The 18772-nt window shown below is 44.7% G+C and overlaps 1 protein-coding gene across 1 annotated transcript in view; it reads right to left on the minus strand.

The window, feature by feature from the left end:
- Positions 1 to 215: 215 nt before the first annotated feature.
- The window catches only part of Mcoln2 (mucolipin 2), a 42575-nt gene continuing 24018 nt past the window's right edge, over positions 216 to 18772 (minus strand). The window contains exons 7-13 of the mRNA XM_010636720.2: positions 15791 to 15903; positions 14511 to 14660; positions 12696 to 12797; positions 12463 to 12585; positions 4370 to 4576; positions 3130 to 3251; positions 216 to 952 (exon numbers count right to left, since the gene is read on the minus strand). Coding sequence (XP_010635022.1) covers positions 916 to 952; positions 3130 to 3251; positions 4370 to 4576; positions 12463 to 12585; positions 12696 to 12797; positions 14511 to 14660; positions 15791 to 15903 — 854 coding nt within the window. The 3' untranslated portion in view covers positions 216 to 915. The remainder of the gene's footprint in view (positions 953 to 3129; positions 3252 to 4369; positions 4577 to 12462; positions 12586 to 12695; positions 12798 to 14510; positions 14661 to 15790; positions 15904 to 18772) is intronic.

Raw genomic sequence — 18772 nt, forward strand, 5'->3', positions numbered from 1 at the left:
GAGGAAGGGGGATGGGAGAGGGGAAGAGGGAGGGGGAAGAGGGAGAGGGAAAATTAGAAATCCTCTTTGTAGACCAGGTAATTAATTCAGATGTGATCTAAATTTTTATTAGTAGATATTAGGCAATACCACATTTTAATAAATACTATTAATGCAATATAGTATAATAAAAATAAATTTATTTAAGGAAAAATATACCACATTTCTTTGCCTGACAAAGTTATATGTCCAGAAAGGCGATCCGTTGTTAAGATCAAAGACAGCTGCTGTAGTTTACTGCCACGTCATGTGTGTGCAATCAGAAATTAGAACAACTGATAAATATTGTTGTTTCCAGGTTAGTCCATCAACTATGCCAACAGTCACTTCAAATATGCTGCAGAAGAAAACTCAGAGGAAAATAGGTGGAGAAATGTCTATTGCAAGAGGTCTTTTTGTTGATGTAAGTGTGATTTTTAAATGACTTTTGCAACCAACTACACTTCTGTACAGATCATAAAATAGCAAGTCTTTGAACTCAAGAATCACTTTTAAAACAAATCCTTATCTGACAATAAACACACATCTTTAAATATAAAACTTTAAACATTTTTGTTTTGCATACTCTGAAATGTGACTTTTCATTGCAATATTCTTGTGTCACAAATTAGCAGACTAATAGTGAATTTCATTATCACTGCTCAATTGCACTAATGTCCAGCAGTAGTAGCCTGTGGTCTAGTCTTCATTCTCCAAAGTTATAAAAGTAACTTTGGAACTTTAGTCATGGTCAGCCAGCTGACAGTTGTCCTTCTTTCTTAGTCCACGATTAAATAAGACAATCCTTTTAGAACTGCTGGTGCAGGGCATTTGAGGGCCCTGAGCATTGCAGCTGGATAAGGAGGCCTGCAATTGAATTGTCTTCCCAGAAGAACTTCAGTTAATAAGTATCAAGTGGTCATCACTTCCTCGCCTATAACAGGATGGGGAAAGAGGAGGAAAAGAAGAGAGTAAGGACTTAAAATTCTTTACCAAGAAATAGGAGTATACTTTATATTCTAGGCACACATAGGTTATATTAGGGAAACTTGTAAGAGGAAGAATTGAGATGGGCAACTGACGTTGAGATTTAAGTAGATGGTTTCAGAATCAAACTGTGAGCAGCTGTCCATCTCTTAGAACCCTCCCACCACTCTGCTAATGAAGCTTTATCATAGCTCCAAAGGCCAGCTTTTCTCCACTGCAATAGAGAAGGAGAAAGTTGAATTTACATTTGCTCATCAAGCATGTCTCTCCAAAGAACCAATCACTTTAGACTTGGAAAGATTTAAGAGGCCATCTAGCTCATCGTGATGAGATTGAAGGAGCCAAGAAGTTTAGGAGAGGTCACAGGACACACTTGAAAAAAAAAGCCCACCCCCAAAACAAACAAACAAACAAACAACAGGTGTTCTGATGATCAGGTTAAAGGCTCTGTCAACATTTCAAAGAAGGACCAATGTGTGGGTGTTGCCCAGGTGCTTATTGAGAAAGGGTGACCACGTCATGTCCTGGAGGAAAGAGCTGGGATGTTATCTGTCATGGTCACCAGGCAAGGAAGACCAGACACCAATCTCTGAGTACCCAGGCTGCCTCACACTGGGACATGTGACCTTCACTTACTCTCTGCAGGGTCCTCCCCACTCCCATGAGTCTAAATTTTGGTCTAAAGATTCCACGGACATCACTCTAGCTGCCTTCAAAAAGGTCCATCTTTTGGTCAAACATGGCAACACCCACTTCTGACCTATCTTTAATATCCTTCTTCTACAGAACTTTCACATCTAGCTCTGCTCAACAGTTACACTGTTTCTTGGTAGACTCTCCTGTTTGCTTTGGTTCTTTCATTCCTAGAATGGGCACAGGGAAGCCCTATGCAGCTTCTGAACAACCCCAGGGTTCTGCAGGGCAAATGTCTGCTGATGGTGCACCCTTCTCCCCACTCAGACCCAGCCTTAGCAATAAGGCTTCCAGTTCACTCCTTAAATCCTTAAATTATTCTCAGTGGCTGCACCAGAAAACTTTTAACAACATCTTAGGGCTCTTTGTGATGCAAACTAAGGACACCAAAGATCCATTAATTTTTCAGAATTCACTACTGCATTTTCCAATAAACATCCCCCCTCCTTAAAGTTAACTACATAGTAGAAAAGTGACTCCCTAATCCAGACTGACTCTTAGGAGGCAGCTGCCTATTAAGAAAATTACTTTTTCTTTATCCCAGTTTATAGAGCAATAATTGAATGCTCTGGGAGGATGATATGTGATTTTGAAAACTTACCTCTTCTCAGAAGACCTCATTTCATATTTACCAGACATTCTTTGGACTCAATCATATTGTTTTAAATCCCAAGATGCAGTCCAAATTGATTAGCAGAAAAATACATCCTGTGGTTTTAAGTAGCAATTATGTTCTCTCATTTTCCCTTAGGAGTTGGATTTAGAGAATCTTTCTCAAAAAACATAGGTGTGGTATACTTTAAGTAAAAAATTCCTACCCCCGACTTCAGATTGAAACATGTATGTACACACTTAAGAAAACTGCCCTCATCTGACCCAGTCCTAGTCCCCAAACTACTGCACAGCACTCCTTGTCCACCAAGGTCCGGACCATTTCCTTAAGAATCTAGACAAGCAGCAAGCAAAGCACAGCTGCCCAGCGAACAGCTACTATTGTGTGTCTGCTGCCAAGGACACCCGGAACTCCTATTCTGCTCAAGGTTATGTGGGCCACATATTGTGAAGAGAAAATTGCTTTGGACAGTCTCAGAGCTCTACCTCCAGAAAGAAGAGCTTTGACGTCTTCCTTGGGCCATCTACCTAAGAGTTCAGTTTCTTGATTCCAGGGACATCATTCATGCCTTTCTCTTAGGGGGTCTCATGATAATCCACAGGGATGTAGACCATGATATGTAGTTTTACACACAACCTTGTTTTACAAGAAACAATTCATTTCTAGAGCCAATTTTGGTAGGAGGAAAGAAAAGGAAGTTAAATTGTTTCCCACAATAAGCCAATTTCAGGGCTGAAAATCCCATTAACCTTAGTTACTCTTCCTCAAGGCAATAGAGGAGTTCGCCTCAGGAGTGGGGAGCCGAACACAGTACCGACCTCCGCAGGCAGCAGATGCAGGACAGCAAAGCTGAAGGCTCTTTCTGGTGCTCCTCCCTGCTGCTGCATTCCTTCAGGAATTCCTGCAGATCTGTTTCAGGAAACCCATTCCGCTGATATTTCTTTTCAAAAGCACACAATGCTGTTACTTTACAGAGCATATGAAATTGACCCTGTGCCAACAAATCAAACACCCTTGCTAAAACAAAACTCTCCCACAGTGCTAGCTCAGATCCAAGAGGTGAAATTAGAACAGTGATGAATCAATTCGCCAAGTGCCAGAAGAGCCAAGCCAAGGCCACCATGGGAACAGAGAATAATCCAAAGCAAAGCTTCAGAAAGTCTTGGAATGGTGTGTCCAAAAGGGGGATGGAGGAACTAGCACAAAGTCTAATCCTAGAGTTCTAGAACTGAGACTAGATGAGACTTCCACGCCACATACTGCTAAAGCACAGGACTCTACTGCTACTTTTAAGGAAAGTGGCTGCAGAGTGAGACAGAAGGCAGATTTTTCCAAGCAGCCACAAAGACTCTAAGGCCTTCTGCCCTGGCACTAAGAGAGGCCAGGCACTGAACTCTCATCTCCCCACTATGCCAGTGGCCTGGCTTTCCTCTTCATTAGTCTGGGGAAGGTTCAGCAGATGACAGCACCCAAAGGCACCAACTCAGCCTTCCACAGTGCTTGAAGGATTCTCCAAGCACAACCACCTGCTATGGAGAAACCAAGGCCTGAGGATCAGACTTCCTTCAAGCTACAAATTAGTTAAATGGGTTCAGACTAGAAGGACAGAACACATCTGGTGGCTTAGGAAAGTAGGAAGCTAAAACTGCACAAAAGGCTTCGCTTTCATTATTTAAAGGAAAGCTGCACCATACAGGAGGCTATACCGACCAGTGTAAGGAATGGCAGTACCTGAAAATGTGCCACTTAATTTTCAGTTCCAGGTGGCCACACAGGCAGGTGCATCGGTCAGTGCCACCAGCAGCAGCCCAGATACTGGACTCAGCCCACCCTCTCTTTTCCCATTTCTTTCTAACACACCTCTAAACCCAAACCCTCCAATCTGGGTAAGAGGGAAAAGGTCCTAAATCCACATTTGAAATTAGCCTTTAGCATCGACAAGGCTTGTCTACAAAACCCTCAAAACCTAAATAAAATTATAATATCTTATGTAAATATATGTTAAGTTCCAATCCACAGAGTCTGCAATGGTTTTTGGCAGCAAATGTTGATACTTACCTTAATAGTGTCATAAGAATCTGTAATAAGTGCAATGAAGAGGCTGAGGATCATGTATATAAAAAGGCTAATGAAGGAATACAAGTACAGACGGCTGAACAGCCACACCAAGATGCTCTTCTGTTGGATTTGAGCAAAGGTCGCAAACATGTCATCGCCGTTAACCAGAGAAAACAGGCACTCTGCGACTATGTTCAGATTTTCAAACTGTAGGGGAGAAACAGAAATTAGCTTCTGAGGTGGCGTATGCTTCAGAGTGGAGGGGTGTAGTTAGGATGTAGGTAAAGCTTGTTAGCATGAAGTTGTTTTTGTCCTTAGCAGAACTAACTAACTCTTAGAACAACTAGAACATGACAAGAAAATATTAAAACATCACACTCTCAACGCCGATCTCTTGGCTTTTCCTAAGCACTTTTTATATGTTTCTGGTCATGTCATTTAACAAATTTGGATCCTTTTTATTTTTCTATTTAACATAAATATCTTCTTATGTTATTCACGCATTGAGAGCATTTGTTATCTTAACAGGCTACTCCTCGAAAATCCTAATTATTTCCCTGCCACTGGACTTTCTATATTTGCTATTATAAGGAACACTGTAATGAACATTTCTATGCATAATGGTTGTTCTTGTTATTGAGTAAAAACTTAACGTTTTTTTTCCAGTACTGAGGATTGAACCCAGGGCCTTTTAAAAAGTGTTTCTTTTCATTTTGAGACAATGTCTCACTAAATCGCTACGTCGCCCAGGCTGAACTTGGAGTTGTGATCCACCTGCCTGCCAGGAAAGGAGCCTCCCCGGGTGCTGGGATTACAAACGTGTGCCAGGAAAGGAGCCTCCCCGGGTGCTGGGATTACAAACGTGTGCCGCGATGCCAGGCTAAGGCTGTCACCTGCCAAACTGCTTTCTGGAGGAACCGCAACCAACCACATATGGAAGCAACTGGGACACAGTGAAGGGTTGGAAAACTTTGTTAAATGAATGGCTTCCCATAGCCTTTCCAACCACAGATCCAGGTAGTTAGAACATTAAAAGCCAAAAGCAGGCTGGGGACATAGCTCGGTGTAGTACCTGCCTGGCAAGTACAAGGCCCCGAGTTTGATTCCTGGTACAAAAAAAAAAAAACAAAACAAAGGAAAAAAACCTCAAAGCTGCCAGCGATAGGAAGTGTTGAAGGTGGAATAATCATGGCTAATGCCCTCCAAGGACCCCCATCCTACCAAGCTGATAAGCCGCTGACACCATACACAATGAGGCCCTGAGGAAGAGCTGAGGGGGCAGAACAAGGCACGTGGCCCTCAGAGTGGGCTCTCTGGCGGGAGGGGGAGAGAGAGGATGTGCTTGGTGACGATGGTGAAGTAGGGACTGAGCCTCAGCGTGGTGGCAGAGAGGACAGCTGTGCCACACCGCCTGGAGCCTCGCTGGGCCTTCTGCTGAAGGCTCCGTTCAGCCCACGAAAGAAATTCCAACTGAGGAGTGACATGGCCTGATCTAGGTTTCTCAAAGTAACCAAAGGCATGCAGGAGAATGGGAAAAGCCCAGTCAGAGGCACCTGCAGGATCCCAGTGAGACACAACAGCCCTGGCTGGAAAAGGAGAAGAACAGGGAGAATATAGAGAATATACATCTGGGGCAGGGCTACGGCAAGAGAGTGTTAATGGCCTCAGACTGGGAAAAGATAAATTTGAGGCGCCAGGCAGAAAGGCTGGTGTGAAGTGGACTGGCTGCAGGTGTCCACCTAGAGCTCAGGAACAGACATGGGTGGACGTGGATACCCCTGGAACTCTACGTCAGCTACCCTGGCTTTGAGGGCTTGACAAGCTACCGCAGTATCCACCAAACGAAGAGCATGATTCTGGTTAAACATTAGCCGAACATGAAAAACTTCCAAAGAGTGTTAAGGACCTGATAGGCAAAAGACAATATGCTCTTCACACACATGGATGAAATGAGTTACTGTGCAGCAGTGAACCCCATTCTGCCCTTACAGATCAGGGGCCACGTGTCCATGAAGTCAGTTTGGCTTTGGGGTTAAGTCCTTGATGAGCGCCTGAGGCATCGTCACCTGGGAGTTGTGCTGCTGCCTCCCATGCAATAAAATAAAGCTCCCACCACCCTAACCAGGAAAGGGGCTTTCCCTCCACATTTCTGTCTTTTCATTGGTTCATCTCCTACCAAAGAAATGTTTGCTTCAAAATAATAAAATACTTATTCATTAATCTTTCATTCCCTTCAGTCTTCTAAGGTTTTCTGTTCCTACGACATCTTTCTCTGATCCGTCCTTTCTGCTCCACTCAGTGTCAACACTTGGATCTGAATTATTACAGAAACCTCCAGGGAAGTCGCCAACCTCTTCACCCTCCAGTCCCTGCTGCAGGTAAACTCAAACTTCATCGAATATGGATTTCAGGTCACTTCTCTTTCTTAAGGTTATACAATACCTAGATGGAAAGTAAAAACCCAAACCAAGAAGGCTGGCGTAAGCTCCTCAGCCCGGGTCTCACTGAGTCACCTCATCATCAGTATTAACATCCCACCTCCTTCCACATCACCTGGCTATTGCTAGGTCTTTTCCTCACGGGATTTATTTTCTTCATCACCTATGTTCTTCGTCTTCTGTTGTGTCCAATCAAATCAATATTCAAGGGCTAATTCAATGTCTCTGAAGAGACAGACTGTTCTGGCAGCTCTAGCCCCTTCTCTGTTCTCTGTATCAGCAAGAGTTGGAGTAAACTGTGGGATACTCTTCTAATTGCTTCTATGTATACTTTTGTGTACTCTAGTTGGATAGCAAATACCATGTCTCACACTTCTTGGCCCATGGCTAGACCAGACAAGGTAAGTCTGAGGGTGGTTATACCCACACCTTTGTCAAATCCACAGCTCTGATGAGCTGGGCTACAGTCACTCTCTGTAGGGAGCTGAAGGGAAGATTCAGTTAAACAAATCATTTAGTACACAGATTGTTTAATAGCAAGGCAGGCAGTTCTCAGTATAAATTATTTTCCATTTTCTCCACTAGCCTTCAACCTGAAGTTAAAGCCGGTTTCTATAGAAGTCAGTTATAACTCTGAAAGCTGCATCTCTCTTATAACTTCTTTTGCAATCTGGTTGATTCCTCTATTTAGTTTCAATAATTCTTAGCTGTCTGTACTTCAGGTTTCAGAACTGCAAACAGTGAGGTGGTCAATACTTATCAACTCTACTTCTTAGTTTTTTTTGTGTATTTATTTATTAGATGTATAGACACAATATCTATCTCATCACAATGTTATTTATAACCCTTGGACCCTCTTTCTTGTGTGCACATAAAAATTATTTTACTCTAGCAGAGACCCAATAAATTAAGTAGCACACAGCCTATCATCTTTGTATTACAATAATTGGCTCTGAACCAGAATCACTTCCAGCAGCCAAATTCTACAGCAATGGAATACTGCCAATGTAAGGTCCTAATGTGTTTCCAGCCAGCAGGACCACAGATACGGCACTGCTTGGTACTTGGGGGACTGTAAGCCCCTGGAAAGCAGGTACTGCTGTTTCTCTTCAACAAACGTGTTGAGCACCTGTCACATTCTGTGCAGCAGCCTGGACTCTGGGAATATAAAGAGAAAGAAGCCACTGTCCCTACCTTCCAAGAACTCAGTGTAGAAGAATCTGGCAAGATTTAGCACACAGTAGACATTTAATAAATATTACATGGGCATTTCCATTAGAGTCCCCATAGATTCTATGGAACCACAATGAGAAACCAAACATCCATTTCACAGATGATTTTGTGGTTGAGCTAAAAAGAACTTTCATTTGGATGTAAACACAACCTGCAATAGCTCGAGTCAGAGAATGACATAAAAGTTCGCTTCAAGAGCTGGCGGCAAGAATCTCATGCAACATTTAGGTGGAACGTTTAACTGGCTTGCAGTTCTTTTAAATAAGAGAGGTATTTGGCTAAACCCAGCAACCTGGAATCATTAAAGTGCCATGCAGGGTCTGCAGGTTTTTACCCATAGCATCAAAAAGTCCAAAAAAAAAAAAAGAAAAAAAAAAGTCCAACAAGTTTTCAATGCCTTGGTCTTCTAATTTGTAAAATGGGAACTGTGCAAGATTATTACTTATCCCTCGCAGAAAGAAAAGTCCTCTGGAAATGTAAAATCCACATTAAAGTTATGTTTAATAATTCAAGATGAGGTCTGGAAGAACATCAACAGTCTCTGGCTCTCTGTGCCCAGACAACTCGAAAGGGCACAGCGCCAAAGTCCATTAGTGCTGGAAATGAACATCAGCAGGACCCTTTTCATACCTTTGTTCCCTTTAGTTGAATCAATGAAATTAGATGTCATAAAGGAAGATGGGAAGCTAAAATGGTGAGACTAGCTACCAATCAAACAGCAGTGCCAAATTACAATTTTCCTGATACCTCTTTTTTTTCTCTCTCTGAGTTTATTGGTACATTTTAGGGGTACAGTACAGTTACATTCATCATTGGGATCTTGTACCTTTACATGACAGGTCTTGGTTCTCATTTTTTCCCCTTGTCCCTGCCTTCTCTTCACCCACTCCTCCTTTCCCTATTTGCAAATACTTTATTTCCATTTTTTCATTTTCTCATATTTTCCCCTTGTTTCCTTTCCCCTACCCTACCCACTTCCCCTACACCTTTAGCCCTTTTCTTCCTGTTTCACATTGTCAATAATTGAAAATCTGATACCTCTTTTTTAGAGTTTGGTTTAATGGAAGAATTAACCTTCACATTCAAGGTTACTATGATCTAAAAAATGCTAGAAAATGCTTGTAATAGTGCTTAGCTTTTCATGGCTTTGGGGGACACTGAAGTTTCCTCTGATTCAGCAGAGATACGGACAGAATCTGAAAATGTTGACACTGGATTAATTTGGGGAGGTACAGAAGGTTTGACAGTTTCTAATTTTAGAAATTTTCTAATTTCAGATTCAAATAAACAGCAGTATGAAGCAGAAAAGCACAGAAGTCCAAAACCAGACTAAAATTCTTTTGCTGCTCCGACTTGTACATTCATTGAATGAACTCACCTATGCATTTCCCCAATCAGCCTGGCTACAGAACGGAGAGAGAGAGAGATCATAAATGGACCTGCCGGGCAGTGCTAGAGACAGCCCTCCTCCATCTGCTCCCCCAGAGGGGCACAGAGGAGCTCACACTAAGTGGGAGCCACATCAAGTGGTGCAGCGTCCTCAGTGCTGACCACTCACTCACATGTGAGCCCTCAGCACCTGACATGTCGCTCACTACCTTTCTCAGTTTTTTTTTTGTCACTGAGACAAAATGCCCCAAACCCACAACTTAAAGGAGGTTTATTGCGGCACATTTTTAGGTTTAGTTTAGAGTTGGCTGGTGCCAAGGCAGAAAGGGCAAGGTGCAAGGGCCTAGGGGAGGACAGCTGCTCAGCTCATGGCGGCCAGGAAGCACAGGGCGGAGCCAGGGTGGGAACACACCCCAGTGCCCTGCTTCTTTCGGCCAGACCCCTCCTCCTAACAGCACATTTCCCTCTGCTAAATACACAGCCTCTGTGATCTAATTGCCTTACAAAAGCCCAGCCTCTGAACACAGAGCCTTTTGGGGGACATTCTAGATTAAACCATAACACTCATCCAATTTGAGATGTGCGGTGGCTACATAATAATAGGACACCAGATTTCGAAGACTTAGTACCCCCCAAATGTAAAAAATATCAATATTTTATATTGCTTATACGCTGAAATAATATTTTAGCTACACTAGGTTTAATAAAAATATAATTAAAATCAATTTCATTTGTTTCTTCATTATTTTTCAATGTGGCTCCTAGAACACTTCAAAGTATACACATGGCTCCTATTTGTAGCTCACATTATATTTTTATTGAGCAGTGCTTGCCCAGAGGATCCTAGTTCACGTAAGTCATTTGAAAGCACAAAACTGAACATATGGAAATGCAGTCAGGCTCCCAGAGCAAATACTCTCATTCTGCAGGGGTGATCTTGACACACACATCAGACTGATTAGGTGACATGTCCCTCACAGTTAATCTGGAAGTACCATCCTCTGTCTTGGGTCAAACTAAATGATAAGCTTTAGACAATGCCAAGGAAAGCATCAGTCAAAGTTAGGTACGTGCGCTGAGGTTAGGTAGACTGGGATTTGAATCCCGTCTTTGCCGTTTAGTGGGAGGAAGTTGGGTCATCAGGGAGGACCCTTGCAGGAGTTGTTGGGACCCCAACTTCTTCCTATCTTCCTCTTTCCTTCCCAGTTGCCATGAGGTGAACAGATTTCCCTCTATGATATACTTGACAAAGGCCCAAAGACAGTAAGGCCAAGTGACCATGGACTGAAACCTCTGAAACCATGAGCTGGAATATACTTTCCTGCCTAAAAGTTGATTCAGGTATTTTGACACAGCGATGGAAAGCTGACTGATTAGGGTTAACAAGGGAGATAAAGAATTTGAGCACAGTGCCTAACAAATAGCACTTCAGAATGATAGTCATTTAGTAAAATTCAAGCAACATTAACTGACCACCTTCCAGAATAATGACAGGCTGAGAGAGATCAGAAGGAGACAGGACCACTTGTCCTAAGGTCTTGCAGACAATGAATTAAAGCCAAATCGGTAGGCTCCTTTTCTCCTCCACGTGGTGCAACACTGCCCTCTAGTGACAAAGAAGTAGAGACGCTTTTAGAGTAGGAGGAAAGGAGGAAGAAAAACCTAAATTTTCTTGAGTGCTAAGACAGCAAATTCTCTAGTTCAGAGATATCATATCCTGGAACAATTTTTACTCACGAGTCACATTCCAAGCATGACATGGATTTGAAAAGTAATAAGATTTACTATTAATCCGGAGGTCATCACTGTCAATTATTGGCATTTCAAACAGTAATTCTCTATGGACATATTAAATGTGACATGAAGAGAAGAAAGCTTTAGCATGCCAGGTCCCTGGGTTTCTTCCGGTAGGACACGAAGGTTTGGGCTTTGTGGACAACACTCTTCATGAACAGTTTGTGAACCAGATTTGATCACTTATTTTGTTTTTTGTTTGTTTGTTTTTGTGGTCCTGGGGATTGAACTCAGGACCTTATGATGTTTGCAAGGCAGGTGGTGGCACCACTGAGCTAAATCCCCAGCCCTGATCACTTATTTTGGATAACAGAGCTATCAAGATCAAAACAGCTCAATTTAGGGTTGAACTGTTACACAAACTTGGAAGCAATTTTTTGCATGTTTTACTTCTATTCTCCTTGCGGGGGATCTGAAGATAATCTGGGGAGTTGGGGGGGATGAAATGAGAGAGAATACAGAAAAGTTCAGCATAATGTTTAACATGCAAACAGCAAGTGTTAGCTGCTGTTTTGTTTTGTTTTGTTTTGTTTTCTGTTCTCCCAACAGCCACAGGACCATGGATAAAAACGACATGGTGAAATAACCCCTTCTGCATTTGTAGGTTGAAAACCTAGGTCATTTCATTTCCTGAAGTACCTAGCAAGCAAATGTATTATTTTAAAATAAGAACATCTTTGCATGACTTTGATGTTCTTGATATTATGATGCCGACTGAAGCTCAGTAATAGTTTGAACCTCAGATTCCGATTTTTTTAAAACACATAAAGATGATAATATTATCAAAACCACCTGCTATGACAAGACATGCTTTCCTTACAACCAGAAGTGAGATGGTCACTTCAGGGAGTCTTTATCCACTTCTGTCTCAATTACCTTGGTTGAAAATCTTAACACTTTGAACTAGACAGATTTTGTAGTAATTTTCCTCATTTAATTTTTAGTTTTTTACTCTAGCGATCATGTGCCCAACTGTTTTTCATCTGATGATCAGCTGGGTGTATGTGTGACCCTCAAGTCTGTCCCAGGCAACTCCGACACGTGTGCTTCAGTTGCTTTCCATAGTTCCAGTATCTTAAAGGCACTTCAGTATCCCAAAGAGGAAAAGAAAAGAAAAACATCAAAACAAAGCTATCTGCTTCTTTATATCGAGGGTGCAGGTAGAGGAGACTGAGAAGCGGGCAGTGCAGGAGGGTCCCACACAGCTGGTGTGCAGAAGGAAAAACCAGGGCCACCCACCTTCTCGTGATATGGTCCTAGCACAATCCAGCCGCAGAACGTGTAGCCCAGGTAAATCATACCAGCACAGGCGCAGAACCGGAGAACTTTTGGCAGCGAGGCTCTCATTGTTAGTATAAGCACCTGAAAAAAATCCGAAATTAACAGAACGGGGGAAATGAAAAAGCAGCTATGACAGCCCAAGGGATAAACGACTCTCAGTTGTGGCACACTGCCCAGTGCTAAATGCTTACGTTGTATGCCTGGAAATAACCCAGGTATCTGATGACTCCAACCCAAACAAAGAGCGTAGACGTCCCAAGCAAAATGCTGCACAGATCATAATTTGTGAGATTCTAAGGAATGAAGAAAAAAAAAGACAGTTGAGTGAAATATTCTACTCCACTCTCCTTATTTACCTTGCTTTACATGGTTTAGAAAGAATGCGCTATCTGCCTCCCTATGTGTTTTACAGTGGTGGGGATTAAAACCAGGGCTTTTGCACTGAGCTACATTCCCAGCCATTTTAATTTTTTATTCTGAGACAAGGTATTGCAAAACTGCTAAACCATCCAGGCTGGGCTTGAGTTTGGCATTGTTTGTTTTTTGAGACAGGGTCTCACTATGTAGTTGAGAATGACCTGGAACTCACTATGCAGCCCAAGGTGGTCTTGAACTCACAGCGATCCTCCTGCCTCAGCCTCCCAAGTGCTGGGATTATAGGCATGTGCCACCCCGCCCAGTGAGCTTGGCGTTCTGATTTAGTCTCCCAGAATGTTGATATTCCAGGTTTGCTCACCATGTCTAGAAGCTGCTAAGAATTTTTTTTAAGAGCAAAGAAGAACACAGTTCCAAATGTGTGCATCTTATTTCCTTTTACTATTTCAATTTGTTGAACTATTTTTTTTCCAGATGCCATCCTGCAATGGAAATTGCTTCTACCACTGACCTGGACATAAACAAAACAAAACAAAACAAAAAGCTAATCCTGTTTGTTAAAGACCAAGCAATACTCTTCAGCTGCTTGTGAAGGCAAGCTCCGACATGATCTCCTGACACGGCTCCGGCTCACAAGGAATGCTAGGTCTAGTGAGGAGAGGAGCACACAAGCACAATTCTAACATAATAAACCAGGAGCGATGAGAGATTGCGCCCACTTCCCATGGCTGAGGCACCTGCACACAGCTGCACCTGTAGAATGGCAGGGAAAAGCTCCTTGGGCAAATGGACAAAGAGGGAAGAGAAGCAAAGGCTTCGTACTGCCAGCTGTCCTGGAAGACGGTGAGACCCGGGTGGGACCGGGAGGCAGAGTCAGAGTGGATGGGGTGACCCCAGGGTCAGGCTGAAGGGAGGCCACTTCCCCTAAAGTGAGTCGCAGAGGTTGAAAGGCCGCTAACAGCAGAAAAGCCCCTAAGGCAGCTGGGTGGATGGATCGGGGAACAGAAGGCGGAAGACCGGAAATCCACGAGGCTGCGGTGGCAGTGCAGGTGGGAGAAAAAGCAGCGTGAAACAGCCAGAGGCAGCCGGGAAGGAGAAGCAAGGGGCACTGCCGTGGTGGGGAGGTCAGCGGGGTGAGACTGGCCGGCCACACAGAGTCCAGAGGAGAACAACTAGGTGCCAGATGAGCCAGGCCTAGTTAGGAGAGGAAATCAACACATTCACGCAACACATCAGGCGTTGGTAGGCGCGCCAGCATTCCTGCCCTCCTCACACCCATCCGGGTACCCGAGGGTCACAACCGGGTCTCCGCACATGATCCAGAGAGGTGACTGATTTATGGGCAACTGCTCCTTTCGCAACTTAAAAAACCCAAATAACAATTTTCTCAAGCTTCAGTTCTTATTCTGAAGATGCTGCCAAGTTTCCCGGAGTGCAGTTGAGGGCAGATCACAACCCCCACCCAGCACACCAGCTTCCTTCTTCCCTCCATGAGGAATCAATCAACCCATGCGCATGGGCGTGATGAAAGAGAAAACCTGAGACCCAAACTCCTCTTCCTCAGGATTTCACATCTTAGGATGCCAGAGCTTCAGATAAGGAACCAAAGGTCGGAAGTGGGCTGCCCTCACCTTTGCTTTGATTTCCATTTTTAATATGGATCCAACTACAGTCATCAGGTCGCTGACGATCACCAGGATATACCATCCGTTGACAAACTCCCACTGGTCAGCGTCACACACGTGTCTCTTGTACTTCTCCAAGAAGAAATCTAGAAATCTCTACAGCAAACATTTAAACATGTATTTTTACAAACCTCACTGCCCCGTGGAAGGAGAACAAGTGCAAAATGGTGCTTTTATCTATAAAAACAGTGTGGCATCACCATTTCCAACTTGTAGGTCCACTTCACGGCGGAACACTACGGAATACACTTTTCCCTGTCACCTACCCCAGCAGTAAGCAAGTATCTGAGTACCTGCTAGATTAACCCAAATATTAAATACATATATCTGAAGCTTGTGAAAATAGCTAACACGGTGTGTTCCAAATACTTGGCGTGTGAGCAGCTCACTCATGCCAATGACTGCCCTGTGACCTAGGTACGATTCACCGTCATGGCGATGAGGAAACTGAGGCACAGAGAGGCCAAGCCAGGACCCGAGTCCAAGCAGGCCAGCTCCAGAGTGTGTGCTCCCAGTGTTACCCCCTCGATTTGCCAGAGGTGGGACCTGAACCTTGGATTCAGACCATTGAGAGGATTGGAGGGCAGCTCAGGGAGGTGGGTTTTTACACAGTGAGGTGGCAGCAGTCAAGATCAAGGACACCAGAGCATAAACTACTTCCTTGCTTTATGAATGGTACCACAATGACTTCCTAGCTCTCCTGACCCCAGTAGACATTTACAGACACCACAAACCAGCATGAGATTTGTGTGCAGCTAGAGTATATATTCCTAACAGCCCTGAGGGCAGAAAGGTGACATGAAACTCAGAATTTTTAAACTATTTTAAAAATAGAATAAAGTAGTTTATGCTTCACTGTAACTCATTTACCATGCTTCCCTGTCAAAAGGAGCTCTGATTTGAAGACAAAAGATGGTACCCAAACGTGCCATTACTCTGTTCTTAAGATTGCTCCTGAATTTAAAAGGGTTCCATGTGTTCTGGAAACATCCAAAGGCTTAAAAGTTCCTCATTGTGCGGCCCTGCTTTTTAGATCAGTTGTAAGCAGGGTAAGTAGCTCGTCCCACCTGACCAGCCAGAGCCCCGACCGGACGTCCTACACTTCAGGCTGATTAGCACCTCATGAACCCAGTCACTGGTCCAGGGAGGCCCCACACCAGCAGCCCACTCTTTAGGCGAATTGTGTGTGCAGGCCCCAAGGGGCGGAGAAAATGCAAACACATTACCTTCCGCAGCCTCAGAGCAAGGACAATGGATCTTGTGCATAGAACAAGGGATGCCAGGCAAATCAAAATGACCAATGTGTCGAACACCAGTACATACTGAGTGTTTTTCTGAGCTGAAGAGCAAAACAGAGTGAAAATGTTAAGCACGAGAATAATTTCCATGAGAAACGTTACTTGAGAATAATTCTCAAGCAAAACTGGCCAATGAAAAGAAGTTCAAATGAAAAAAATGTTTTGTCTACTGTCAAAATAAAATAACAACTATCAGAAAGGGATCCTCCGGCACTCGTTCACAAGTTTACAAGTAAGGCAAAATATCCCCTGATGTGAATACTTGTCCACTGCAAATCTATTCACAAAAGCACTAAAGCGTATGTCTAAGCATTTGGTGCGCAGCTCGACCGAAGACGACCCCTCTGAGCTCCGTCCCAATCCGCGGACACCGCCTCACCAAGCTGCCCACAGCAGGGCACACGCTCGTCACTACTGAGGGGGCAGATGGAGCCGCCGCTGCCCGGCAGCCTCTCTGCTGCTTCTCGGCCTCACTGATGCGCACGTTCCCAGCAAAAAGCGCCAATTTATAAGCTTCTTCTACAGGAAGAGAAAAGAACTTGCAATGGAAATAAAGCCGTCTATTATCAGACTGTTCCTTTGGAACTCAGTGCCAGGGAGCAGGTTCCCCAGGGAGACGGAGCTGCCCGAGTGGCACCCACCCTGCCTGCGCGCGCCACTGTCCAGCCTCGGCCGGCTCCCGCCCGACTCCCACCTGCCCCACTCTGTGGCCACACTGGTGCCTCTTCCTCCTTCCCGGTCCTCACTCAGGGACTGTGCCAGGCTGGTCCCACTGCCTTGACAGCACCCATCCCCCACGCATTATCTGCTTTCCGCATCAGGTCTCAGCCTTGAAATCCCCCATATCAGACAGAAGTTCCCCTGTTGTCATCTCTGTTAGCCCTTCCTGCTCTGTCACAGCACTGACTGGGACCACGCCCCCCTCCCCAGCTCCTGTGCTCCCCACTGCACGCCGGCCACTGTACTTCCCAGGGGCACAGGGCGGAGGACACAGTGTGAGGTGAGAGGGCAGCGCGCCTCTGAGTCTCAGGTTTGCAGTCAGAGCTACGGAGTCCGGAGTCCGGGAGAAGCTGCATAAGCGGAGTCTCAGCTTCCTCCTCTGAAAGGTGGGTAGAACAATGGTAATGAAGCCCACACCATGGGGCCGTTGTGAGGATTTCTCAAATTCCCCTGTGCAAAGCCCTGGAACAGCTGTAGGAAAATAACCAACACTCCCGGTGTGGACTTTCAGTGTCCGTCTTCCCCTCCGAGTGCCCGAGCAGTGTTAACACACAGCACCTGCGTGTAGCACAACACCTCAGCGTGCTCCCAGTAAGTGAAGAGCCACAGTGGAGCCCCAGGAGGCCCCCAAGGATCTGCAGAGGGGGGGCAGCCACATCACAGGCGAGAGGAGAGGGTGTGGGGTTACGAGAGATCAAGGAATGGGTCCCAGCCTGCTCGCCAATGGACCCAGGGGTAGGAACACCTGGGAAAGGCACCTGCGGTTCCATCTGGGTAAACTGAGTCCAGTCTGGACGATCAAGACAGGAGAGGATGAAGCAACAGATGTGGACAGCCATTAGAACCAGCAGACCGGGAAGCAGCAATGTTTGAGAATTTAAAGAGAGACGAACTCAGAAACTAGATGGAGAAGGAAGGCCAGAGAGGGGCTGACAGCAAACCTCGCGGCAGGAGTGTGTGGCTCCACTGCTAGCATCGTATTAACTCCGAGCACCGGCCTGAGAACTGGTAAGACAGAGTGCCTGCGTTTATTTACCTTGCTATTTTACAGTCAAGAAATTTATCGTGAACCATCACCATAGCACAGTGATTTAGCTCTACCAAAATACAAGTGCCTCTCCGGCTAGGGCTATGGGATGGAGCAGAGGAAGTAGTGGCTGTTCTGGGAGAGATGGGGGTGGAAAATCTTAGGATGTGCAAGGACAGAGTCTGATACTTTCCTTTCAGGGCTATATGTACCTAGAACAAAAATCTCTCCCTTTATTGTATTGGGTCTTAAATATAGAGAGGAAAACAAACACATCTAGAAAATGAACTAGCCCCAGTAACAGGGTATCCAGTATTGTTTTTTTCCTTGAATTATTGAAGATTAGTTGGATGGCTTTTTAAAAGGGGGTGTAAACATTGAAATTTTTCACTCTGTTGAAACTATGTTACCCTACAAGAACCTTTCTCAAAGCTGGCCTTGGAAAAATACAAGTCAGAAAGTTGCCCTACCAACCTGGCTAGGGAAGCCCATGCTCCACTCCCCTCCTCCGCAGGGCTTGGAAGCCCTGCACACCCCACAGGTCTGCTGTGGGACTGTGACCCAGGGCTGTGGAGATTTATTACCCATTAGTCTGGAACACCATTCAAATCCCACCCACGAGGTACCCTGCACACTAACCCTCCCAGAGCTCCCGCCCTCCAGTCCTATATGGATGAAATGCAATTAGATGAAGATCAGCAGTGCACTTTGGAGAGGGGCGGCGGGATTCATACGTGGGGTCTATATGGAGAAAAGGACACCCCTGCATATGTAGCTTTAAGATAATACGATAATGAGAAAAGCCAGAGGAAGCCTGGAGCGCTAGGATAGGCATGTGAAGAAGGAACCGCAGAATATCGTGGAAATGCTCTAAAGAGCCACCAGGTGTCGCCCTGGCCCTTGTTCTACTTCCCCCAAAACCAGGGCAATCTCAATTCACCAGATAGTTTTCATGCACAAAAGGAAAAAAAATTTTGCTAAACTGGTTTCCAAATTTCAACATTTTAAGTCTTCCACATCTCCTCATTTTCTTTTCAATTTGTATCCTCCTAGTGATAGAATCTGGTTTCTTAAAGCATCACATGAGGAGAGCACACTTGAATTCCAGCGTTTTTCCTCACGGGTCTGTGAGGGTTGTGTTTCTCCTTATTGGCCACTGAAGG

The sequence above is a fragment of the Fukomys damarensis genome, unplaced genomic scaffold, assembly GCF_012274545.1.
Source record: "Fukomys damarensis isolate Sample0158 unplaced genomic scaffold, DMR_v1.0_HiC HiC_scaffold_33, whole genome shotgun sequence".
NCBI lineage: Eukaryota > Metazoa > Chordata > Mammalia > Rodentia > Bathyergidae > Fukomys > Fukomys damarensis.